This window comes from Eulemur rufifrons, chromosome 6 (genome assembly GCF_041146395.1).
Source record: "Eulemur rufifrons isolate Redbay chromosome 6, OSU_ERuf_1, whole genome shotgun sequence".
NCBI lineage: Eukaryota > Metazoa > Chordata > Mammalia > Primates > Lemuridae > Eulemur > Eulemur rufifrons.
The window spans coordinates 50836114-50862765 of NC_090988.1; the positions used below are offsets into that span (position 1 = coordinate 50836114).

Sequence of the window (26652 nt, forward strand, 5' to 3'; positions counted from 1 at the left end):
TCTCAGCCCCTGCGCTGCTCTCAGGTGTCTTCTCTGTGTCCCGCCCTCGCCCCTCCAAGGAACATGAGCCCCGCTAGGGCAGAGATTGGGGTGGACTCATCTTCCTGCCCCATGCAGGGCCTGGCAGAGAGTCGGTATCAGGAATAGCCTGTTGTTGTTGGGGAAGATGGTGGATATTCCTGTAGACTTTGGCCATTTGAGGGAAGAGCTTGGTGACAGCAGAGCCACCCAGCTGATCTGGAAGTGAGCTCCCTGTCACTGGAAGCATGCAAACAGGAGTTAGGGTACCATGGCAGCTGAAATGCCAGGAATGAACAAAGTACTGTTGCAGCTCAGAGGTGGGAGGTGGAGGGGAATGTCAGGGAAGCTTCTGAGTTGAGGCAGGAACCAGGTCTACAGGATGGGAAGGAGGCTGAGAGGCAGGGGTCGGGGCAAGGGCAAGGTCCCACAGTAACAGCCTGAACAAAGACAGAGCTGTGCATGAGCCCCGCAAGCTCATAGCTACGGCTGGACGGCCAGTAGCTGGGGTTGGGCAGGCTTGGAGAGGGGAGATGGGGATGGCGTGAAGCATGCAGGATATGGCGAAAGGTCCAGTCCACCTCTGAGTAACTCCCTGCCTCCTGTCACCTTACTCCCCAAATCCTGGGACATTACTGGGCTTTTCTGGGAGAACAAACTGCCCAGGGCAGGGCCTAACCTGATTCACCCTTGTGGCCCCACAGCCTGGCCAGGGGTTGGCAGTGGACGCTGGTGGAAGGATGGAAAGAACAACTCTTTTATCTATTATTTATTAAACCAAGGAATAGTCAGGTGCTGGCTTGGGCTGGTGGGGAAGACAGCGCTCACTGCCCTGTGGGCATCTCTGTGGGACCAGCCCCCCCAGTGCCCACATGGCCACTGATGGCTGGCTTCCGCCCAACACCCCCAACACATGCCCAGGATACAATATTACAAAAGTGAACAAACTTGAATTTTTTCTTCTTTTACAAATGACGTTTCCATCCCCTGCCAGCAGGGGTGGGGTGTGGGGGTTGAAAGTGACAGTCCATTAAAAAGGCAACAACTTTTATAAAAGGAAGGCTAAGGAAAGCACCCAGGGCTGGGAAACTGAGATGCCACCCTGGGGATAGAGCATAAACATGGGTGGGGGAGCCCCTGCCTCCTGCTGTGGCAGGGTGGGAGGGTGAGACGGGCTGTTGGGCTCTGTGGGCTCAGGGCCAGTGGGGACTGAATCCAGGAGGCCCTCGGAGTCACGGCCAGACAGGGCTCCAGGACTGCATCAACTCCCCTGGGGGAGCAGCTAGAGGCAGTGTCTCGGGGAAAACAGGCGCATTTCCAGTCTTGGTGCCGGGGGACCTCACCCCAGAGCGAGAACCTGGCAGGGCTGGGAATGAAATGCCCCGTGCCTCTAGAGGCTGTGGAAGGTGAACTGACCAAGCATTATAGCTGGTCACTGCGCCCAGAGACCCACTTCCAAGGCCCTTGCCTGTCCTGCAGCTGCTGCTCCTGGGGATGACAGGGAGGAAGGGCACAAATGACAGCAAGGGGGAGTCCAGGAAGGGGGAGGACTTACTAGAGAAGACAGGCAAGTGCAAAGGACCTGGGCTGGAAGGCAGGACAGTGGGTCCCTGTCATGCCTCTGCCACTGGAGGAACTCAGATTAGCATTTTTCCTTCTCTAGGCCTCAGTTGTCCCATCTGACCCACGGGGAGGATGGACTTGATTTTCTCTCCAGTTCCTTCTGTAATTAACGTTATACCCAGGGTTCCAGGGGAAGAGAAAAGGACGAACTGGCCTCATGGGCACAAAGCAAAGAAGGGGCTATGTCATAAAAGAAACTCATGCCTCTGAGTGACAGACCGTGGGCCCAAAGGGGACACTCAGCACAGTGGACCTGAACTCTGCCTTGCAGTGGCAGCTCCTGCCCACCCTTCTCCTGTAGTGGGTCAGGTCGGGCCAGGCATGTGAGAAGGCACTTGGGGGACAAGTGGGGAAGGGCAGCAGGAAGGGACCAGTCTGGTTTGGCATCAAAGTCCCTTTGCTCATGGTTTGGAGGGGCAACATAGACAAAGGGGCAAGACTTTGGCCCCAGGTCCAAAGCCTCTCCTAGGTCCATAGCTCCTGCGCTGACGCCGCCACACAGGCTTGCAGATTCCCCGCTGGCACCGGCACATTGAAATATAAGTTACTCAGGACCTGAGCAAGCCCAGGGTGCAGTCTGTCATGTGGCCCCGGGCCACACCATTTGTCACAAGATGTCAGAGCTCCTGGCAGCAGATTCCCGAGTATCTACGCAGTGCAGGGCCACCTTGGGGCTGGAGCCAGGCTGCCGGGGGTAGGCACCCTCACGCACCACGCGCCGGCACCGCACATCCTGGCCCACGCTGACGCTCTGCAATGCTGGGAGATGGAGCAGCAGCATCTCAGGCAGGGGTACCAAGCCAGTGCCCGAAAGGTCCAGCTCCTGCAGGGAGCCCAGGCCCGAGAACACCTCAGTCCCTGCCCACTTGAGCTTGGGGTTGTTCGACAGGTCCAGGACCTGCAGGCCCGCTAGCTCGCGGAAGCTATAGGGCGCCAGCTGGGGGAGCCTCTGCAGGCTGGCCAGCGACAGGTGTGTAAGGCCTGCTAGCCCCGCGAAGGCACCTGGGCCGATGGCAGTCAGGGGGTTCCCATCCAGGCTCAGGTAGCGCAGGGGCAAGCCTTGGAGGTCGGGCACGGTGCGGAGCCGGTTCCAGGTCAGGTTCAGGCTCTGAATGGTGGGCACGGGCAGGGCGGCCCCCGCGGGGTGGGGCACGAGGTGGTGAATGAGGTTGTGGGAGAGGTCCACGTGCAGTGCCCGGGCCTGGCTGTGGGTAGTGAAGGCAGACACTGAGACCTCCCGGAGCCGGTTGTGGCTAAGGTTCACGTCACTCAGGGGTGAACTGGTGAAGCTGTTGGCCGGCAGGGCCGCCAGGCCATTATGGCTGAGGTCGAGTGACTCCAGGTAGCGAAGGCGGGAGAAGGCGGTGGGCGAGATGCTGGTGAGCAGGTTGTGGCTGAGATCCAGGCCAGCCAGCGTGGTATAGCCTGGCCCTGCCAACACCGACTCATTCACCGTCTCCAGCCGGTTGGAGGACAGGTCCAGGTGGGCTGTGTCCAGGGGGATGGGCACGGGCACGATGTGGGGGCCCAGGCCGCTGCAGTCCACCCGAGTCAGGCTGAAGCTGTCGAAGAGGCCGAAGGTCTCCACCTCACACTGGCACCCGGGGAAGCATGGCCGGGTTGTCTGGACTCCACTCACGGCCAGCAGTAGCAGCAGCAGGGGCCACGGCATGGTGGGGGCTAGAAAGAGAGCCACAGGTGAGGTGTGACAGACGGTTCTAACCCCACCCCATGAGACAGGTGCCAATGTGTCTAGACACAGCTGAAAGTTGCCACAGTCCCATCCTGGAGTGCTTCCTGGAGTACCGCTCCTCATAATGCCTAGTCCCTGCTGCCCTCAGGCCTCAGTCTCCCCACCTGTATGGTAAAGAGGTCAGGCCAGATTGGTGTTTATGCTGGAGCAGAGATGGAAGCGGCCTGCTCTGTCCGGGGTTGGGGGACCTGGGGCTCTCCATGCCCGCTCACCACCCCTGCCGTAGGGTGTTAAGGAACCCAGTTCCAGACCCCCCGGACTCGATGGTTTCTTGGGCTGGCCCAGACCCAGGCCCCACCAGGGAGGGGCTTGCATCATAGAGGTTAGGGTTAGGGTGCTCCATTCTCCTGGGCTGAGCTCCTGTTACGTGCTGGGTGCTGTGCTAGCTGTCTCATGGCACGATCTCATTTAACCCTCACAACCACCCTGGATAGCAGAAATTTCTTTCTCCATTTCCCCAAGAGGGAACTGAGCCTTATGTTAAGAAACTTTCATACAGCAGCTAAGTGGAGTGGCACTGGATGGGGCACAGGGGAAGTGTGGCCCACTGCCGCAGCCTGGCAGTGGCTGGGCCAGGCCTGAGCCCCGCACTCCAGCCTTCCAGACCAGGGCTCTCTCCTGGCGGTGGGGCCTGCAGTGACTGCCCCACCTCCCCCAACCCCACCCCCTTGGCTGGTCCTCCAGAGGAGGGATCCTCCCTTTTAATTAGGGACCTTGTGTCTAGGTGCCCAGATGGGCTCTGGGGATACCTGTCCCAAGTTCCTTTCCCCCTTGCCCTGCCCCCTACCCCAAGCTAATATAGCTCTTACACCTCTTTGGCCTGTCCTTTATCCTTGGTGAGCCAGCTGGCTGGTTCCTCCATTATACAGATGAAGAAACAAAGACTCAGAGAGGAAAAGCGCCTTATCCCAAACTATCGTAGTAAAAAGCAGGGCAGGATTAGAACCCAGGCCCAATCAATTCTAATTATTTTATTCACATCTGCTGCCTCTACAGGCCTGGCAGGGTGGCTGGTGGAGAGACAGGGTCCAGGAGGGGCTTTTCTCCCTGACGCATGCTATGACACAAGGCACTTCCCCTCCCTGGACCTCGGTTTCCCTCTCTGTACAATTACAATGGTAGCTGCCACAGATGCCAGGCACTACGCCTATGTTGTCACATCTAATGGTCCCAGCCGCCCATAACTCTGTTGGACTCAAAGCCTGTGTTTATGTCCACTGTAGCTCCTGGGCCGGCGGTGTCCAGTGGTGCTCGCGTGAGGATGAGAGGGTTGAGCAGTGGGAGCTTCTAAGCAGACAGTTTGGAGTCTGTGGCTACCCCTCCCCTGCATGGCAGCCCTGAGCCTGGGAGATGGGAGCAGGCGCTGAGCCTCTGTCCAGGGGGCTCTTCATCTGCCCTCCCGCCCAGCCCTCCCACTGGCCTCCGAGTGGGGAGGGAGCAGCAGGATAGCATTACCAGCCCTACATGAAACTTTAAAGGACCAGCCACTTGATCTGCACTCCGCTGTGCCTGGGGGCAGGGAGAAGCGGGGCTATTCTCCCCTTCCCTCTCCATGTGAGCCCCTCCTCTCCCACCCCTTTCTTTTGTAGAGGCCAATTTGAGGATTAAACCCAGCCCAGGTGCATCCTGGGCTTGGCCCCAGCTGAGGCAGGACAGAGTGTTCCAATGTCTGGAACCAAAAGGAAAATATTAAGTTGCTTCAGGCCCCCTTTGTTCCCCTGGGTGAGCTCCTCACTGCAGGGTTCCTTACCACCAGAGGCCCCACCTCCCCTGCTAAGCCGATCTGCTCATACCCACCCTTCCTGGGGTTTAAACAAACACCACAAAAGGCCCCCAGATTACCCTTTGGTTCCCAGAGGTGATTATACAAGGCGCCTGTGAAACGCCAAAGCCTCTCACGAGCTCTGCTTATGTAACTGGCAGTCCAAGCCCAGCCCAAATGCTGCCCCACCGGAGGGGGCCTCTCACTGCCCTCTCCAGGCCTCAGCCTTGTCCTCCGCACCACAGGGTGGCAATTTCTGCCCTGCCCTCCCCACCTAAGTTGATCAGCCCTCACTGAAATGCACTGCCAGCTGTGAGGGGCTGTGCGCAAGCGCAGGGTGGCCACCCCGGCGGCAGGCCGATGTAGAACTGAGGCAGGGGTGGTAACAGCTGGTGTCAAGGGGAGGAGTATAGGTGAGGACCACCTGGGTAATTGTACATTAATGCCCCCAGGGCACTAGACCAGGCTCCCTGCTCAGCCTTGCAGGGTGGACACCTCTCCTGGGGCCCCTGCTCTGTGCCAGGCCTGTGCCCAGGGCTGGGCCTTTGCCCCAGGAAGCGCCGGCAGTGACAGAGCCAGGCCTCACTGTGCATTGCGTCCATGAGGCCAGCAGCCTCATCCCCATTTCAGGGCAGAGGAACTGAGGATCAGAAAGAAAGGTGGCAGAGCCACCCTGACCAAGAGTCACTTGCTAAACTGTGCAACTCTGGGAAGTCAGGGGTGAGTTAAAATGGAGATAACAACCCCTTCCTCAAGGGGTTGCTGTGAGGATTAGAGGTCACGTGTAAGATGCCAGCACAGCGCCAGGACACCGACAGGCACACAGTCAGTAGGTAGATGGGGTCCCCCAGATGGGAACACAGGGACCAACCCGCCTCCTGCACCACACTCCACACAGTGGCTGACAGGGAGGTGGCAGGGCCACTGTGCACAGTAACTAGTCCTGGACGACAGTCAAGAGCTCGAGGTCGTAGTCCCTCCCTGCTCTGCGGTGAACTGTCCCCATCTCTGGACAAGTCCCCTCCCCTCTCGAGCCTCAGTTTCTCCAGCTTCACAACAAGAGGTTTAGTTTAGATGATCCAACTCCAGATTTTAAAATTTAGCAAAAGCATTTACTAAATCTCTACTAAGTACATACAAAGCACTGGGCTAGGCCATGTGAGGCTATGGAGGGTGTGATGAGGGCACAGATATCAGGGCCCCTTGTCCTCATGGGGCTTACAGACCAGCAATGGGGACAAAGGACCAACTCACAACAAGATCAATAACACCAGCCCTGGACTCAGGAGACTGGGACTCTAGCCCCAGGTCTGCCACTATCTGTGTGGCTTTCACAGTTTTCTTTATTTCTTTGAGCCTCTGGGACCCACGCTCCACTCTTGGGAAAAAGGGAACGGAAGACGGATGGCCACTAAAGAAGGCTGAAGGAGGAAAGGGATCTTTGGGCCAAGACTCATCACTCTTCTCTAAACCCTGACCTGCAGATAAAAGACATCCACTGATCAACCAGGTTCCAGAACACAAGGACAGGAGGACAAGGGCTTAGAAACTGCATCCACCCGTGGTTTGGGGGAACATCTTGTTAGGTCCTCCAGGGCAGGTCCCTGAGTTATGCACCTTCGGGCCCACAGAGTCAGGTCCACGGTGACTCTAAGGAAAGTTTGCTGATGGCCTGTGAGGACAAAAGAGTAAATGGTGTGGCCTTAAGAGGCTCCAGGCAGGTCTCCCCACGTGACACTGCAGACCCTGCTAAGAGACGCCTCTCTAAACAGCTTTGGCCACATCACTCCCCTTACCAAAAGACTTTCGGGTTCTGCTGTGACCTACAGAAATCAAATTTTCCTGGGCATGGAGGCACCCGCAAGTTGTCACCACTTTCCCCTCCACCCCTTAGCCCGCCATCGGGGTTTGAACCCTCCTTGGTAGCCAGAGTGGAAACAGCCTTTACTTTGATACCTCTGAACCACTCTCAGCCTCTGCTCATGCTTCTCCAAACTTGGAGAATTCCAGAGCTAAGGAGCGGGAAGGCTCCTTGGAGATCATAAGTGACTGGGACCCAGGACCTAGGACCTGACGCCTCACACTGCTGCCAGCACCACACGCACCCACCTGGCCCGCCCGGCCCCACCAGCAGAACAAAGCCGGTTCTGTCCACGCAGGCTCCCGGGCCACCCCTCCCTCCTGGCCTGTCACACCAGCTACCAGACGCACACTGAATATTCACCAGCCGTTTCTGACTGGTGGGAGCAGCTTGGGGCAGTGCCCTGACTTCTCACCCTGCACCCTTCCCCCACCTGGGGTCAGAGCGGGGCCTGGCCAGCCGTGTAGAGAAGAACCAAAGGAAGAGCCCAGCAGGTCAGGGTCAAAGCTGGCCCCAGACCTGAGGGGAATCTGCTCTGTACCAACTAGCCTCGGGCAAGTCTCAACCTCCTTGTGTCCCAGTGTCCTCAATGGGGATAAGAATTCAGGGTTGCCACAAGGATTAAATGACAGAATGTGACACACTCTGCTCACTCTCTGCAACATGTTAAGGGCGCAGTGCACGGTAGACAGTGATGGTGATGATTTATTAAGCTTCCTGAAAGCAATGACCGTGTGATTCATGTTCCTCCCTACCCAATTTCCCGGTGCTGTGCCAGGTGCTCGGCAGGTCCGAGACTGCTTGTGCTAATACTCTCCAGTCACTTCTGGGGTTAGGGGCACCGGCTTGGGCCCTCCCGGCCCCAGCTGCCTGCCGCCCTATGGTGCTACACCATAGCATCTCAGGCCCATAGACTTTTCCAGCTTCCCCCCACACTAACTTCAACAGGAAGCCCCTGGCACGGGGCCCCAGCACTGAGACAGGCCTTTGCCTCGACCAGCTGCTCCTCAGCGCCGAGCTGCCTCCCACCCCGCTCCCTCAGCCATGAGCTCACTCCAGCTGAAGCCAACGAAATCCCCAGGTGGAAGTTTCATAAACGTCCTGCCCTCCAAGCACTTAGTCAGCTCTGGAAACGCAAGGCAGAAAGAATTTCAAGGCCAGACTCCCAGAGCCTTGAGGGCCGGCTCTCCCAGCAGGCTCGCTAATGCCGCACATCTGTACAAACACATCAGCTCACCACGTACTTTCCACCAGCATCTCATTTCTGCCTCACCACATCCCTGACTGCGGGGATTACAGTCCCTATTTTGCAGACAAGGAAGAAGACATTATTCATTGGGGTAAGAGAGGACCCAGGACTCAACCCCAATGTCTTAGCTCTAAATCTTCTCTGCCTCAACTTACAACAGGCATGTATAGGGACAGCTTGGAGCTGGCTGTGCTGGACTGTAGTTACTTGTTTACCCGTCTGTCCTTCTGTGGGCAGGGAGGGGGTCAGATTCATTTTTATGGAGCTGAGCACTGGGCCTGGCACAGAGCAGGGGTTAGGAAGATATACCAGGCACGCAGAATATAGCCACCGCCCCAAAGGATATCTCTCAACCCTTCCCATGCTTGCTCAACTATTATTTGTTCAGTCACCCTGCAAGATCAGATGGCATCATCATACCTATTTTACAGCTTGTAAAGAAACCCAGAGAAGTTCAGTGATCTGTCCAAAGTCACACAGCCAGTGAGGACAAGGGCTGGACTTGGGACTCAGGTATTTTGACACCCAGTGCCTGGCCTTCTCCGTGACATGATTCCTGGTGCAGGTGGGGCCTGGAAGCCCAGCAGCCTCACCCAGGGAAGGTAAGCTACAGGGAGATGGGCAAGGCCCCCAATACTGTTTTTGCCTTCCAAGATGTCTTCTTCCCGAAGATTTTCAAGTTCCCGTCAAGGTGAGGCAGCAAGTGTGGACACATGGGGAGGCAGTATGGGACAGAGGAAAGGGATTTGAAGCCCCAGCTGGACTGGGTTCCAACCCTACAGGGCCTCAGCCGCTATGAGGCTTGCATGTGCTCTCGCCCCTGAGTCCGAGTCTTCATCTGTGGAGTGGTGATGATCCTAGATTGTTCCCAGTGGATCACTGGGATATGACACGAGGTAAGTGAAGACTCAGCCCCAGGCCTGGCACACACTGGTGCTCACTGCATGTTCGTTTCTGCCCCCTAATGGGCGATTTCAGGGACCAGGGAAGAAAAGGGAACTGTGACACCAGCAGATCCCAAGGCAAGGCAGGGGCAGAGGATGGAGAAGAATCCACAATTCATCCCCAGAGGCCTTGGATTCCTGCTCAATGCACCATCCTGGGCCCCAACCGGACTCCAAAGTGCTGACCAGGCCCTCCCAGGGAATTGGGAAGATCGCCGAAGGTTCCAGAGGGCAAAGAAGGCTGAAGCAGTTGTGTTGCCCGGGACAGAATGAAGGCTTGGTGTCAAATCAGCAGCTCCCCCTGGACAGGTGGGGTTACTGGCTTCCCTCTCCCTCATCCCCAAGCTGGGTCGTCACCTCACCCTGCTGGTGGGTCCAGGAGGCCCCCTGCCTCCAACTGCCAGCCATGCTGGGCACCAGAGTGCACTTCCCAATAGAAGACAGGGGCCTACCACTGCTCCCTCTTTAAAACCCATTCCACAAAGAGGCCTATCACTCTGCTAGCACCCCCTGCCTTTGCACAGGCTGTTCCCTGTCAGGAAGATGACAAAGATACCCTACTTTTCTTTGTCTACCATGTAAACTCACTCATTTGATTCAAAAGCCACTTTCTCTGTGAGGCTTTCCCAGTCTGGCCCGCCCCTCATTCAGCAAAGGGTCACCTTCCCTCTGGGTTCCCATGGTCCCTGGGCTGCCCCTGTCAAGGTACCTACCCACTTTGTGGTCTGTGGACACCTACGAATCTGTGCCTAGCTCCTTGTCTGCAGGAGGCCTGGCCATGTGAAGGGTGATAAACCAGATGAATGAAATGTCATGGACGGAAAGCTTCCTTCTGCTTTGGGGGGAACATAACAATTGGCCCAAACTTGCAGGACACTTAGGGCTTTGCCAGGTGGTGAAATCAGGTTTAGGACCAGAGTAGATGCTGTCTCTGCCTTCTAGCGTCAGTGCAATCCAAAAAATGTCTGCCCGATGTAATACACACTACAAACTACTTCTCATTTTATTAGCGCATGTAATTCATTATCCTATTCAATATTCACAACAGATCAGTAGGGCAGGAATTAATAACCTCATTTCAGGAGACTGAGAATCAGAGAGGTAAAGTTACTTGTTCCAGGCCACAGAGGTAGGAAGCAATGGAGTGGGAGTAAAATCTAGGTTCTTCTACTCTAAGAGGCTGGAGCACTCAGACTCCAGATTGGTCTCCCAGCCTCTAGCACCACCAGCAAGCGGAGGAGGGTTTCTTAGAATTACCAACCCCAGCCTACTGTGCCTGTTTAAAACTTCCAGCAGCTCTCCACTGCCTACAGGTTCAAATCCCAGCTCCTAGGCCTGGCATTCAAAGACTTGATGATTTGGGCCCTGCCTTCCCTCCCAGCCTCAAGTTCAATTCCAGTTCTCCACCCTCAATACCTTGTATCTGACAGTCCACCATGCCGAACGCCTGTGCTGTTTTCATGCACAGGTCCTGGGCATACTTCTCCTTCTGTGGGAGACTCTTCCTGTCCCCCTGTGTACTCACTGATCTCAAAACCCTGAGCTGGAGGAACCTCCCCTGTCAGGCCCCTCCCCCAGGTTATTCCCATGGATCCTCTCTTAGAAGTTGCTTTGGCCAGGGGGCTTCCAGCAGGGGCCCAGCACTCTTCAGGGCATATCCTCAGTGCCCAGACCAGCCTTGCCCTGAGAAAGGATGCGTGGAAATTTGAAGTGTGTCCCTTGCTTAGAATCGTAAATTGTGATTAAGAAGAAAGTTAATCTGGGCTCTACTCACCACAATCTGTCATTTAATATATAAGGGGGAAAAACGTCAATCCCTTCTCTTCCCTCCATTTTTGACTCACTCATCAGCTTTTGTCTTTCAGCCTGATGTTGGAGGAGGGGTAGGTGGGAGCCCTGTGGACTCCAGCCTTCCCTTTCTGGGGAGCAAATTAGTGCCCGAGAATTGGTCAAGTCAGAATGGAGGTGTATGTTAAACGTCAAAGAGTTCCAGCCAGAACAGGAAGGAACCAGACAGGCTATCAATACCGCCCATTCCGGAAGGGAAACTGAGGCTGGAGAGGAAAAGGAAGTGCCTATGGTTGCCTCCTTCCCAGATTAGTGGCCTGTGACCCTCCCTCGTGTCTGTAGCATCTGGCAGAGTTCTAGCTTAAAGACTGGGATGGTACTCGGGAAGCTGAGGTGGAAGGATCGCTGGAGGCTAGGAGTTCGAGGTTTAAAAAAAAAAAAAGAAAAGAAAAAGAAAAAAAGAAGACTGTGTGGGGCGGGAAGTGGGGAGGAAGTATTTAGGGTTATCTTTGTATCTTTGCCACCCAGGCTCAAAGCCCAGCAGGCTCCTGCCGCTCTGAGCCCTCCCTCTCCCGTCAGTCCCCAGCTCTGCAAGTCTAGACTTATCCGAAGAGCAGAGCGTGCTGCTAGGAAGGAAGGATCGAAGAAGTTCCTGAGTCACCTCCTCGCCGGGCCAAATGTGGGCGGGAGCTGCTCTCCGCTCAGCTCTCGCAGCGCTGGTTGTCCCTACCGCACGCACGTTCCTTTCCTCACGCACGTTCCTTTCCTCGCAGCGAGGGAGTTCTCACCCCATCCATAACAGGGTGACCGCGACTTAGCGAGCCTGAGCAACTTGTCAGGACCACACAGGGGGCCGGTGGCCCTCCCATTTGAAAGTAGCGTGTGCTAGGTCCCACTCCTTGCAGCCCAGCTTGGTGTCCTACGAGTTGGCACCGCTGGCAGGCCCAGGTCTGAACCAGCCGTTGCCTTTTCACCTACCAGATCGGAGGGCTGGTCCCGCTACCCCAGGGCTGGATGCAGATGGAGAGCGGATCTCAAAGCCGAGTCCTGGGCTGGAGCTGGAGCCGGTCTCTCAGCCAAGCAGACACGTCTCTCTGGGTCACACACCCTCTCTCCAAGAAGCGCAGGGCGAGCAACGCCAACCGCCTTCTTCTCTCTCCAGCCTCGGGCCAGAGCCCAGGACCAGCCACTTCCCTCCTCCCTCCTAGTCGGGGTCCGCGGGGGTGTCCGCACGCTCCGCCCAGCCCTGGCCACGGCCACTCCCCAGGTGCTGCCAACCCCCCGACCCACCAATCCTACCCCATCCCCTCGCGGCCCGAGGACCTCCGGAGGTGCAAGGCGGGAGGGCTGCCCGAGCCCCCTGGCTGGGCTGCGGTGGGGAGGCAGGGGGCTGTTGCCCGAGGAACCGGGAGAAAACTTTGAAGCCAAGTCGGGGCCCGGGTGGACCGCAGGGGAGTGAGGAGTTGGGCGGCGTCCGGCTCTCGGCGCGCACACACTCCACGGACACCCAATCCAGACACGTCGACAGGCACAGACCACGTACGCGGACACACAACGATGCGCCCACCGACACCCACAACCAAATGCGGGCCCACGAAACGTGGACACAGGCTCAAAACAACTACGCAAAGCCACGGACACACAAAGGCACAGGTAGATGCACGTCCCCAAACCCAAAGCGACAAAGACCCACAAACGTGAGATGCACGTGTCCGCACAAAGACCCCAGAGGCACTGGCCCACGCCCACGGCCACGGCCCCGGGGCACAGCCTTTGTCTCCCGAAAGCCCTCTCCCCTGGGTCCAGGCTCCCTCCCCTCTCCCGCCGAGCTCCGGGCACCCGGCGGCCGCCGCCGTCGCCCAGGGTCCAGAAAAGTTGAGGGGCCTCGGCGGGACCCAGCCCCGCCCCTGCGCCCGGCGCCGTCCGCCTGCCGGATGGGGCGGCGAGGTTGGGGTCCGGGGCTCGGGACCTTCGGCCGCAGTGCCGGCTGCCGCTCCGCCCCGGGACCCACACCCACCTGGAAGCCGGCGCCGCTGCCGCCTCGGCACGCTCACCCAGGCGGCCCGGCCGCTGGCCCTCCGGCCGGCGCTTTTCTCGGCACGGCGCGGCCCGCCCCCCGTCCCCGCCCGCCGCTGGGCTCCCCCACTGCCCGGCGCCGGGTGGCTGCTCTGGCCGGCCGCCTGGCGGCTCAGGGAGTGTCGCCAAAGTGCCGGCCTTTCCCGGAGCGCGCCCGCCCCGCCCCCCGCCCGCCTGCGGAGCCCGCGCCGAGCCCGGGTTCCACCCTAGGGAGCGTCTCGAAAGTGCGCAGCTCCCGCCCGCTCCAGTCGGCCTCGCTCGCAGCTTCCTGCATCCCGGATCCCTGCCCCCTCCCCCTGCGCGCCGAGCAGTCTCAGCTGATGGCCGCACGGTCGGGAACATCTGGAGGTCGCTGGCTTGTGTGTGTGTGTGTGTGTGTGTGTGTGTGAAGAAAGCGAATTAGTGGTTGGTAAGAAAGAAAAAGACTGGGTGGGTGAGGGTTTCCTCTTCTCGTGTTCGTCGCCCCCGGCCCCTCCCCCGATTTTTTAAAAGTGTAAAAGAGGTTCAGAGACGTCTGTGAGAGAGCACGAATCTGAAGCAGAGAAAGACTGGCTGAAAGAAGAACCCACAGAGAGGAGGGAGGCGGGCTCGGGCAGAAAGCTGGCAGGAGAGGAGAGAAAGTCAACAGACTTTTCTTTTCTGGAGGGAACCGTCGGCTGCTGGTTGGAGTTCTAAGAAGGGAAACTGCTGTGTGACTAGGCAGCAGTTTGTCTATTCCTCCCTCTGCATGCAGCCTGTCTCCTCTCACCCGTCTCTATGCTAAAAAAGACAGGAAAGCATCCAAAAAAACTTTTTAAAATGAAGGGTTGCATGGAGAAATTACCTGGTGGATGCAATCCTTAGGAGGGGCAGGGTGTGTGCTCCCAGTCCATACACCCAGACAATGCCTACCTTGGGAGGGGGGCAGCTCTCAGGCACCTGAGAGACAGGCCAGGGTTGAGGGAGGCTTTGGTCTCCTGGAACCTTCCAGAACCTTCTCACCCACTTTGGAGAGGGCTCCTGGGTGCAGAGATTGGGCGATATTCCCCCTGCAGTGGACCAGACTTGTTACACCCAGTCTTTTTGCTCCTTGTTTCTATATTACTTCTTTTTAATTAAAAAACAAAACAGTGGCTTGGGTGTGTGTGCGTGTGCGCCTATCTGGGCGAGGAGGGAGGCAAGTGGGGAGGTGATGAGGCAGGAATAGAGGCTGCTACCCCAGGCCAGCAAGACCAAACCCAGAGAACAAAGTGGTCGTGCAGGTCCTCCCCCTGTGAAGTCATTGTGTGCTCTTGGGGACCCACCTGGACCGAGACCCATGGACCCTGCCAGTTAGGGAGGTGCAGAGACAAGGCTGGGAGCCTGGTCTTAGCTCTGTGGGAGCAGGGAGAGCTGGAGCTCTCTCCTCTCTGCCCATCATCCTCCCCCAGTTAGAATCCGAGCTTCCAAAACTAGGAGGCCTTCTGGATCATGCAGCTCAGACTCCTCATCAAATGGTCTTTGAACTCGTGCCATAAGTCCCTTTCTATCCATGTCTTCCTCACAGTCTGGCTCAATGAAGGGGCTGCTGGTATTCAACTCTGCACCTCCTGGGGCCCTCGGAAAGAGTTAGAACTCTCCTGTTCCCTCCCCTCCACCTGTGAGGCTCCCTGCCTGGATGGGAGCCTGCAGTCAGCAGCTGGTGAGGGCCAGGTCTGAACAGGGTTCAGTTTCCAGCCCTGCCACTTACCAGCTCTGGGTAACCTTAGGCAAGTTACCTAACCTCTCTGAGACTCCATTTCTCAGCTGTAAGAGGCTACTGTGAGGAGTAAACTAGGTAACTTAGGTAAAGCCTGAGTCTGGCTCACAGGACACTACACTGTGTGGTTGATACTGCTAAGATGTCTTAGGTCGGGGATTGGGGTAGAGGCTGGAAGCCCAGCAGACCTGGCAGGGGAGGTGACAGGGGAAGGACCACCTGTCTAGCTCCTCTAGGCTGTATGCCTGCTGCCTCCTCCCCTCCTATGGGAGGTTCTTTTGAAGGAATGCCCCCTTGCTCTGGCCTAACACGACTTCTGTCCCCTTTCTCTCTCTGTGGAGTTGTGGCGTCTCAAGCTCAGCATTCCAGAAATGGAAATAGAAATGCTCAACTTCCACTGCAACTCAGGGTGCTAACTCCCACTGCCCTGTGTATGCAGAGTCCAGCCAGCTGGGCTGGGGGCTCCAAGCCTCTCTAAAGGGCCTCTCACTTAACATAAACGTGATAAACAACCCTTCACACCTCCTTGGTAGCAGTTTCTGAGCACTTCCACATTTGTCATTTCCTTTGATCTCCCCAAACTAGGAGGTGGCCTCCAGGGACTTCAGCTGGGGACTCTCCATCAGCTTTACCCACCTCCCCCCAACCTCTTGTTGACCTCCTCCCACCACTCACTGTGCCTCTCTCCCTGTAGGCTCCCACCTCCTGTCTGCTGTCCACACTTCAACAAGAGGAACCTTTCTAAACTGCAAATCTGCAAAATGGATTGCAACGCTTGACTGCTTAAAACCTTTCAGTGGCAAAAGCCAAACTCTTTGGCTTGACATTCAAGGCCTGTGTGGTGTGACCCCTCACCCTTCTTCTGTATCCGTCCTGGCCACCCCCTCTTGCGCATTCCGAGCTCTTGTCACCTGGAAATAAAGGGGAGGGAATTAAGGGAGGTCATGTCTCTGCATTCTTCAAGTCTCTGTCCAGTGTGCTCTCCCCCAGGAAGTCCTCTGTCTGGTTAAGTTGATCCCTCCTTTCATGTAAACACGCCCTTTGTACATAAGCACTGCCATCATCACGGTTCTCTTCACCCTTCTTGTTGTCATCCTGGCTACTGTGGCATGCCAGGGGCTGTGCTGGATACTTTTAAGATCATTATATCATTTAATCCTGACAACAACCAGATTGATAGTGGTGAGGCCCAGAAAAGGCAAGAGGTCTGTCTGAAGTCACATAGCATGTTCTCTGCAGAGCTAGAACAACAGCGAGGCTCCAGAGCTCTTTCTACTACCTTGTAGTCTCCACAAAGAGCAGAGGGTGGTGTAGCAGACAGGCCTTGGAACTTAAGGGTCCCAGGTGCAAATCGTTGCTCTATCCCTGGCTAGCTATGGACATGGGGCAAGTCATTTCCTCCCCTGAGCCTCAATTTCCCTGCCTGTAAATAGGGATGAATAAGAAGCCCTTCCTCGCAGGGATTTTGGGAAGATCAAATGAGTCAGTACAGATGCAAAGGTATTATAAGCTGTAGGGTGCTGTGTGCTTTTAATTGACTTACCTGAATAGCTTGCTCGGCTGGGAGTGATAGGTTGAGGATCTCTTTTCTTGCAGAACTCTGGGATGGGGATCAAAGAGCACCACTACCCTTTGGCTGTTTTGCTCATTTCCCACGTCTGAGAAAAGTCTTTCGTTTTCTCTCCCTCATCATAGCTGTCCAGCCCTGAGCAGCAAACCCTTCAGAGCTGGTGTATCTCCATGAGCCTCCAGGGGCTCTAACTGTTTTTCTTGTATTTTCCTCTTTCCGGCTGTCACAGCTGGCAGGTCTCAAGTTAACAGAGCATCAGGACCACGTGTGAAAACAGTAGAAACGAAGAGCCAGAAGAAAAAGAATGTGTCTCCAGCCCCTGCTCTGATTCCGTAGCTCTGGCTTGGCATGCGGCAGGCTGTGTTTTTAAAAATCTCCTCTGGTGATTCTGAGTCAGTATGAGGACAGGGGGACATGGCAGATGCCTTAGGGTTGGCAAAGTCCTTCCACACATGTTCTTCAGTTTTAAACCTCTGAGCAAGCTGAAGTAGACGATTGTCACCTCCATTTTACAGGTGTGGAAACAGACACAGAAGTGACTCATCCAGGGTCACACAGCTGGAACTTAAAACTGGCTCACTGATGTAACTCCAGCCATTCCTCTGCAGGACAGAATTCTGTGCACGGGCTTTGCTGATGTCTCAGCAGCCACTGCATGACAAATGCTCCTCCCCTCCTGCCAAATCAAATGCTTCTCTAAGTATTTCTCTCCCACTCTGCCACCTCCATGCTTTTCCCCCTGCCTGGAATGCCTTTCTCAGCCCAATCTACCAGCTGAAGTCCTCACTGTCCTCCAAGCCCTGCCACCTCCTTCACAAAGACATTTCCATCTCCTACAGTTTCTCTTCCTTTGAGCCTGGAGGAACTTGGTGTGTGCCTCAGCACAGCCATCTCTCCAGTCCTGCCTCCTCCTCGACTCAGTGCTCCAGGATCCCCAGCTGCTGGCAGTTCCCTGCCACCTCCAGGTCTTTGCTCCTCTTTGTCTCCTACAGAAGTGCCCCTTGCCCTCCTCATCTCTGAATTCAAAATTCAGCTCAGGTATCACTTCTTCCAGGAAGCCTCTCTTGAATTCCCCAATCTCTAATTTTACTATCGAGAGCCCTTCCTCTGTACTGCCGTGGTATACTGAAGATACCTCTGTTATGAACAAGATTATTCATTTGTTCATTCATTCATTTATTACGGTAAGGTGCAGACTTTGAAGCCAAACCTCAGACTTGAATCCTAGCTTCAGAGTGAGCAAGTTCTTAAACCTCTTTCTCTCTCTGTCTTACTTTTCTTATCTGTAAAATGAGGAAAAGAATAATTTCTACTTCAGAGATTGTTGTAAGGTTTAAATGAATAAATCCATGTAGAATGTGTAGAGCTGTGCCTGAAATATTGTAAGCACTTAATGAATGTTGACTACTATTTTTATAATTTATTTCATTCATTCTACAACATAGGAAAAACATTTGCATTTGTAAAACTGGACAGGGAAGAGGATTCTGGGAAGATGGCAGAAGAGTGGGAAGCATCAGGAATCTGTCTCCCCACCTTGACAACAATTTCATTGGCAGAATCTGTCTGATGTGACTGTTCTGGAACTCTGAAGTCTATTGAAGGCATGAAACCTCCAAGGGAAGGCTGGGACAGTAAATTGTGATTAATTTCAGTCCTTAACACAGAAGCAGCTGTCCCCACTTCAACCCTGTGGCAGGCAGCCGTGCATGTGTTCTTGGAGTAACCTGCACCGAGCTTGTGAGACCCAGGGTGGGCAAAAAGGACCCTGTCCTAAATATTGGGGATCTGAGGTTTGATCACAGATTGTTGCTTCTGATCAAAGAGGAGCAGACAAAAAAAGCAGGTGACCATTGTTCTTGCACCTCCCTCATTGTTGTAAGACTCTATTCTTTTGGCTGAAGTGACTTCTAGAAGATTTAAAAGGCCGATGCCCTCCTCTCCCCTTTATTTTTCTCTTTTTACCCCTTATGAGCCAGACGTTAAAGACTAGGACATTCAAAAGCAACTGCATATGCAGGGAAAATTAGAAAGTGACCATGCATGTCCAGGGAAACATGCAGACTCAGAAAAGATCCAAGAAGATACTGAGTTTATACCTGAGGCTGATCCTTGGCACAGAAACAGCCTATATCAACAATAATAACAGAAAAAAATAGTTTAAAAAAAACCCCAGCAAACCCTGAGGAGAGAGGAGAATCTGATTTTCATAGCTACCACATCGTTCGATTCAAATGTCTGGTTTTTAACAAAATATCACAAAGCATACACAGAAACAGGAAAGTGTGGCCCATTCAAAGGAAAAAAATAAACAGAAACTGTTCCTGAAAAAGACCTGATGACAGATCTACTAGACAAAGACTTTAAAACAACTGTGTTAAAAGATGCTCAAAGGACTAACAGAAGATGTGGAGAAAGTAGAGAAAATGATGTATGAAAAAAATGGAAATATCAATAAAGAGATCAAAAACCTAAAAAGCAGCCAAAAAGAAATACTGGAGCTGAAAAGTACTATAACTGAAATGAAAAATTCACTGTAGAGATTCAAAGGCATATTTGAGCAGACAAAAGAAAGAATCAGCAAATTTGAAAATAGAGCGATGAAAATTGTTGAGTCTGAGGAACAGAAAGAAAAAGAAATTGAAGAAACATAAACAGAGCCTAAGGGACTTGCAGGACACCATCAAGTGAACCAGCATATGCATTATAAGAGGAGAGAAGAAGGAAAGGAGGAGGAGGAGAAAAGGGCAGGCAGAGAGAATATTTGAAAAAATAGTGGCTGAAAACATCTCAAACTAGATGAAAGACATAAATAGAAACATCCAAGAAGCTTAGTGAACTCTAAGTAAGATAAACTCAAAGAGACCCAAACTGAGACACATTATAACCAAACTGTCAAAAGCCAAAGACACAGAATCTTGAAAGCAGCAAGAAAGAAGTGACTCATTACACACTGAGGATCCTCGATAAGGTTATCAGCGGATCTCTCATCAGAAATTTTGGAGGCCAAAAGGCAGCTGATATATTCAAAGTGCTAAAAGAAAAACAAATCAATCAAGGACCCCATATCAGCAAAACTGTACTTTAAAGGTGAGGCAGAAATTAAGACATTCCCAGATAAACAAAAGCTGAAGGAATTCATTACTGCCAGACCTGCCCTGCAAGAAATGCCCAAGGGAGTCCTGCACAGCAAAATAGAAGGACACTAGACAGTAACTTGAAGCCATGTGAAGAAATAAAGATCGCAATAAAGATAAATGCAGGGGCAATTATAAAAGTTAGTATTAATGTAACAGTGGTTTCTAACTCCACTTTTTGTTTTCTAGATAATCTAAGAGACTAATCACTTAAAAGAATTAATCATTTATGTTTTGGGGCATGCATTAAATAAAGATGTAAATAGAGTTTCTGTATGTTATTGAAATTAAGCTGGTATAAATTCAAATTAGAGTGTTACAACGTTAAATGTAATCCCCATGGAAATGACAAAGAAAATAGCTATAGAATATATACAAAAGGGGAAATGAGAGGCAGGCATGGTGGTGAGTGGCTATAGTCCCAGTTGCTTGGGAGGCTGAGGCAGGAGGATCACTTGAGCCCAGGAGTTCAAGTCCAGCCTGGGCAAAATAACAAGACTCTGTCTCTTAAAAAAAAAAAAAAAAAAAAGAAAGAAAGAAAAGAAATGAATTTAAATGTTTCACTACAGAAAAGTCAACTAACCACATAAGAAGACAGTAGTGCAGGAAATGAGGGACAAAAAATGCTATAAGGCATATAGAAAACAAATAGCAAAATGTCAGAAATGAATCACTCCTTATCAGTAATTACTTTAAATGTAATTAGATTAAACTCTCTAATCAAGACAGAGCTTGGCAGCATGGGTAAAAGCACATGATACGCTATCTGCAAGAGACTCACTTTATATACTTTTAAAAACACAAATAGGCCAGGTGGCTCACGCCTGCAATCCTTTCACTTTGGGAGGTCAAGGTGGGAGAATCGCTTGAGGCCAGGAGGTTGAGACCTGCCTGAGCAGCATACCAAGACCCCATCTCAAAAAAAAAAAAAAAAAAAAAAAAGCTAGCTAAGCTTGGTGTCATGTCCCTGTAGTCCCAGCTACTTGGGAGGCTGAGGCGAGAGGATCAATTGAGCCTAGGAGTTTGAGGCTGCAGGGAGCTATGATAGCGCCACTGCACTCCAGCCTGGGTGATAGAGTGAAACCCTGTCTCCTAAAAAAAAGAAAAAGTAACCAAAGGTTACAAGTGACAAAGAAGGACAGGGACATTGTACATTAATAAAAGATTTACTATAGCAAGAAGATATAATAATTACAAACATTTATGTACCTAATAACAGACCATCAAAATATATGAAGCTAAAACTATCAGACTTGAAGGGAGAAATAAACAGTTCTACAATAACAGGTGAAGATTTCAGTACTCTGCTCTCAATAATGAATAGAACAACCAGACAGAAGATAAGTAAAGAAACAGAGGACTTGAACAACACAATGAAACAACCGGATCTAATAGACATACACTTAATGGATAAAGAGTTTCGGTTTTACACCATGAAAACAGTTATGGAGATGGATGACGGTGATGGTTGCATGACGTTGTGAATGTATTCATATTTAATACTGCTGAACTGTGTACTTAAAATAGTTAAGGTAGTACATTTTGTGTTATATTTATTTTACTACAATAAAAAATTGAACAACAAAAATTAACTGGACAGGGAAACAGGCAGGAGCCTGATTGTGGGGCCCAGAAGAACACAGTGTGGGGGCGGTGGGAGGCTTGGAAAACACAAAGAGAAAAAACTGGAAGGTGACTTTGGCTTTTCGTGGGGGAAAGGGACACAGTAGAGAGAGAGGCCCCCTGAGCTGGAGCCTTTGATCTCTGGTCGGCTCTCTGGGCAGGAGACTCCGGCTTGTTCAGAGGCTAAGTTAAATCTGCCAAGGTCTCAGCCTCCAAATTTCCCAGTTTGGTGGTGGTGGTGGGAGGTCAGGGGCAAACTCTCCTGGAGACCAGAGCTGGTCTCCTTCTAAGAGGCCAGGTCCATACCTGAGGTGCTTCCTCTGACCCTGGAACCTCTGCTCCCATCCCTGCATCCAGGAGCCAAGCTGACCTGCATGTGCGGACAGGATGTGATGTTCCTGCCACCACGGAGTCAGCATGGGAGCTGGGGGGCCTTGAGGAGTGGATATCAGGCATTTTACCCCCAAACCTCCCCCATTTTACAGGTGGGAAACTGAGGTTCAGAGAGGGAAATGACTTGTCCCAGGTCCCAGAGCTAGTGAGCAGGAAAGCTTCCAGACTCCCAGGCAAGAGCTCTTTTTTCCTCTCTACACTGCCACCATCACTGTGTATTCCTCCTCCCCTCCCTTGTCCTGTCCTTCCATCCATCTGTCCCTCTGTCTTTACTCTCTGTCCATCCATCCATCCTTTCATCCATCCAGCAACTGTTTACCTACTGGGCCTCTGACACATGTCGGATCTTGTGCTGGGCTCCAGGAGCTGACAGTTGGGGTGGGCACACTGGCACTGATGTACCTTAGGTCCTAAGGGGCTTTGGATGCCCACTAGAAATCTGTGCAGAGCACTCAGAGCAGAGAGGGGCCAGGTGCTAGCCAGTGCATCAGGCAAGGTGTCATCAGGGACGGCGTGGTTGAGGGTCCTGTTGGGCATAGAGGGGTGGGGAGTGTGGGCTCAGTGACGAAGTTAAGGGCCTTCCAGGCAGAAGCAGCAGCATGACCAAAGACCGGAGGGGAGCGTGCAGAGCAGCACGGCTGAGGGACAGGGAAGGAGGGGGCCAGTGAGGGATGGGTTGGAGAGGAGGGGAGCAAGTCACAGGACATGGAGCTTTGGGGGCAGGCCGAGGTGACAGGCTTTGGTGTCACATGCATGGGAGCCCCAGTGGAGGGTACCCAGGGAGGGAGGGAAGGCACTAGTGGGCCTTGTCCCTCTTCTGGTAGCCTGCTGGTCTCCTCCCCGAAGCCTGACAACTCTCCTTTGCCTTCTGCGCCCTCCCCACACATGCACAGGTACTCCTGCCTCGTCTTCCTGTCTGTCCTTTGCGGCTCTCTGCTTTTAGTCTGTCGGTCCTGGCCGATTCCCCGGGCGCTCCCTGATTCCCCTGTTGCTCCCTCGTCATCTCTCTGACAGGGCCCAGACTGTCTCACCACCACACTCTGCAGACACAGAGCCCCCAGCTGGACGTCAGGACGTGACACAGAGTCCAGTCCTGTTTTTACCACCCACTGATCTGGGCAAGAACAGCTTATTTATAGCAGCGTATTTGCAGGGCGACTTCGGCTGACAAAGTCGTCCTGACCTGTTGCCTGTTGGGCCCTCACTAGAGCACCCTCTATAGGGGAAGATGTTACTGTGACCCACAAGCTTCCTGACTAGGTCAGGAGTCCCCGGGACCAGTGAACTGCGGGAACGTTGTTATCACACTCGGTTGAGTTATTACATTATCGCGTGCAAAGGGCTGTTTACCGTCTTCTGTCCCGGGACAAGCAGAACCCTAGATTATGCTCACAGAAGGTTATTCTCAGAGAACACTAGATCCGTCCTGGCTATAAGCAAACAAGTTCTATCAAGAAGTTTCTGGATGTTTTTTGGTGACAGCCTATAGTAAGAAATACATGTTATCACAAAACTGGGGAAACACATCTAAGAATCTGAAACGAAAGTTTGACAGACAGTAAATACTTGACCTTACCGCACGTGCCACGGCCTTTTTCCTTTCTATTTTATTCGATTCCATCAGCAATAACAATGGTTGTCACAACCCTATAAATTGATTCCACATCCCCCTAGCAGGTTGCAATGGGAAGTTTGGAAACCTCTGTTTTAGTGTCGCTAATGTTACAACAGAAGGAGACAAAGAGCACCTCCTCCAGCCTCTGTTGCTGTGCAGCCACCGAGCGCTGTCCCCCAACCCTTTCTCTGACACATCCACTCAGAATCTCTACCCAGCGTTTCCCGGTCCTGCACTGGCATCAGCAAAACCTCTGGAATGGCAGCCTACGTTCGTTGTTTCCACTTTCTGACCTCCATTTTTTCCCCTCCAGAAAACCATAAACTGGTCTCTCCACTGCCAAGCTGCCAACGATGGCTCACCACCCCTCCCCGTGTGACTTTTGTCACATCGGATCCTCTCTTCCTCGGCTTTGCTCTTCATTTTCTTGCTGCACAGCGGGCTGCTCCTCCTGGGTCGTGACTGTCCCTCAGGCTCTGCTCGCACCCCCGACTCCCCTCAGCTGCACTGGTTCCTGGGGCCACTCATCCCCCGCACCCCTGTGCCTTCAGTTGCTCCCTGAGGCAGAAGAGCAGCAGATCCGGATCTCCAGCCGGGACCTCTCATGGGATTCGAATCTTGGCTCTGCCCTTCCTGTTAAGCCCCTTAAAGACGATTTCCTTTTCTGTAAAATGAAGAAAATTATTTCCTTGCAAGGTAGTGGAAGGGATTTAGTGGAATCATCTATGTAAAGCGGTTCACATGATTCTGAATACATAGTAGTTGCTCAGTAAATATTGATTATTATCAAGAACAATAATCTCTAACAATAAAAATTACAGAGGCAGGTGTTCAGTAAACCTTGGTGAACTGAAGAGTGACGGAGTTGACACAGCTGCCCTCAGGACTGGAGGGTAATTCGTGGGCAGGGGAATGGACTAATATTTACTGAGCTCCTGCTGCGGGCCAGGCACTGTGCAAAATGTCACAACTGTCAGCCAGCATCACCTCTGTAAGTGCTCACAACAAAGGAGGGACAAGTATTAGCCTGATTTCATAGACTGGAAAACTGAGGCTCAGAGAGGGGAAAGTGCTTTGGCTAGAGCTGTGTGTCTCACAAGTGGCCAAACAGAGATTTACGCCTCTGGCTGTTGGACCTGAGAGCCCCTGGGCACCCTTCATGCCTGCATGTCCCCTGCCTCTGCTGAGATGGCCTCTGTGCCACGCCTCATCGGGCCATGCTGGACCCTCCAAGTGGGCTTTGGTCCATCAGGGCTTTGCCCCATGGCCCCTGTCAGCCTCAACCTCTCCATGTTCTTGCAGACCATGAGGTGAGGTCCCACCTGCCCATCCAGCCTCACTTCCCACCGCACATCTGCCCACTCTCCGACACAGCCATTGGTCACCCCAACCATATTAATAGGTGACAGGTCCCCAAACACTACAGTGCTTCCCATCCTCTAAGCCTTTGCGTTGGCTGTTTCCACCCCTCAGAACGCCCTCTCCTCTTATCCCCAAAGGTGAAAATCCTGGGTGTCTCCAGTTAAAGACCTGGGAGCTGGGAGGTCAAGGTCCATCCTCAAAACCAAGCCCTGAGAGGAGAAACAGGGTGGCCTAAGTTTGGGGAGACCAGAAGCAGGGAACGGGAGGTGAAGGAGGAGGTGGGTGGGGAAGGGGGAGGAGAGAGGGCGAAAGGGCAGGGCAGGGCAGTACAATTATGTAAGGGTGTGTGCCCAAGGCATGGCAGAAGTCAGGTGACTCGCCAGGGGTGGAGAAAGTTCACCAGCACAGGTTTTGTGTCCTTAGACATCCCAGGAACGATTTCGCAAAGGAGGGAGGCCTCAGCCCACGGCAAGCGGCCAGGGTCGGTGAACTCATGGCTGAAGCTTTGGTTTCCATTTCCCATGGTGGCTGCAGGAGTGAACATTCTTAGCGTGTTTCCTGGTGTTCATGCTGCGGCCACATCTGATGCTCACAGTGGCCCTGGAAGGTGGGGCTCATGCCCCCATTTTAGAGACTGGAGCCCAGGGAGGGGAAGTGGTTGTCCAAGCCCACACAGTGAAAAAGAGGCAGAGCTGGGACAGTGAGCCCGGTAAGTAAGACAAAGTTAACAACCTAGCTGAAGCTCACAATGGGCAAGAGACAGCTCTTGTCTTAACTCTTTTAATCTTCACAATCCTACATGGGAGGCACTACTGTTATCACCACCCGTCCCCATTTGACAGAGAGGAAAACTGAGGCATAGAGATAGTCAGTAACTTTCTCAGCTCACAGAGCTAGTACGTGGTAGAACTAAGACTCGAATCCAGGCCCTGTGGTTTCAGAGTCAGTGCTCCTAACTGCTTCCCGTACATGGGGGCTCAGAGTGGAGGGAGTTCCAGTTATGTCACGTGACCCCTGCCCTCTCACTCACGGGTAGGGGCGCATGCAGGCCCTGTGGTCGACAGCACAGTTAGCTGGCCTGGACCTGCACAGGCAGGTGTGTGAGGCGTCTGCTCCCAGGGGTGGCTGCCAGCCTTGCCCAGGCCAGCCCAGGTCGGGTCAGAGACCTGCTCTGACGAACTCTGCTGCCCTGTTCTGGGCTTCCTCATCTCCAGGGGAAATGGTAGACTGAGAGGCTGTTGCAATCACATGTAACATCGTGGAGTGGAGCAATGGGCAGGCATGGGACGGTCGTTCTGATAAGGCCAGGGCACTTGGGCAGATGTGATCGGGAGGCTGGAGCCTGATTTCCAGCTCTGGCTCTGGCTCACCTCACGGCACATTCCTGGACAAATCCTCGGCTCCTGGGCATGAGTCTTCCTAACTGTGCAGTGAGGGGCTTGGGCAGTATCATTCCTCAGGCTCCTGCCAGGCTTGCACCCTCTGCTCCGAGTGATAACTCCTTAGATGTGGGTTCTCTTTTCAAAGGAAGGAAACTCCATCTTCTCAAGCTCCCTCTAGGTCAGAAGAAGTTCCTGGGAGTTTTTGCATTTCCACCGGCTAATTCTGGCTTTCCACAATGGTCCTAACCCCCAAAGGAGTGACTGGTGGTAGAGAAGAGGGCTGGTGTTCAGACAGTACGTACTGTAGCTGCTTTACTGGCTGCAAAAATATTGATTGGGAAATAGCCACTTCCCTTAACTTGCCCTGGTCTTCCCCACTCTGCCCAGGTACTCAGCAATTAAATGGTTAATGCCTTGCGGCCCTCTGCCCAGGCAGGAGTGCCTCATCCACTTGGTCACGACACCACACCGCTGTGCCGCTGTGCACTGGCCAAGTCATGTGAACGTTACCCCAGGAGGAGCAGCAGAGGGCAGAGGGCAGGATCAGACACACTTGAGCTCGTGCCCTGCCATGGCCGCTGCCTCCCCGCATGCCCCTGGGCTGCTTCCCTTCTCTGAGCCTCAGTGTCTTCATGGTGCCCACCTGTCAGCATCGAAGTGTTAGAAGTAACGGGGCAAAGCTATGGAGTAGAGACATTCAGAATGTGTTGGCTCCCTTTGGGGCAGGACAATGAGAAATATTTGGGTTCGGGGAGAAGAAGGGTAATGTGATATGACAG

At 53.4% G+C, this 26652-nt stretch overlaps 2 protein-coding genes across 4 annotated transcripts in view; one reads left to right on the forward strand and one right to left on the reverse strand.

Moving 5' to 3' along the window:
* Positions 1 to 794: 794 nt before the first annotated feature.
* Positions 795 to 13106, reverse strand: TSKU (tsukushi, small leucine rich proteoglycan). 3 transcript variants are annotated; one of them, XM_069470990.1, is made up of 2 exons: positions 13016 to 13106; positions 795 to 3321 (listed from the first exon to the last, which is right to left on the reverse strand). In XM_069470990.1, exon 2 carries the CDS (start codon positions 3311 to 3313, stop codon positions 2249 to 2251), a length of 1065 nt encoding a protein of 354 aa, XP_069327091.1. In that variant the 5' UTR covers positions 3314 to 3321; positions 13016 to 13106; the 3' UTR covers positions 795 to 2248. The 3 variants fall into 3 exon arrangements, with proteins under 3 accessions (XP_069327091.1, XP_069327090.1, XP_069327089.1); XM_069470989.1 differs by lacking the exon at positions 13016 to 13106 and adding an exon at positions 11977 to 12981; XM_069470988.1 differs by lacking the exon at positions 13016 to 13106 and adding an exon at positions 6716 to 9698.
* LOC138384821 (guanylate cyclase 2D-like) overlaps positions 8884 to 26652 on the forward strand; it is an 83065-nt gene continuing 65296 nt past the window's right edge. Inside the window, 5 exon segments of the mRNA XM_069470486.1 lie at positions 8884 to 8957; positions 11578 to 11717; positions 11980 to 12065; positions 12161 to 12329; positions 12805 to 13405. Coding sequence (XP_069326587.1) covers positions 8884 to 8957; positions 11578 to 11717; positions 11980 to 12065; positions 12161 to 12329; positions 12805 to 13405 — 1070 coding nt within the window.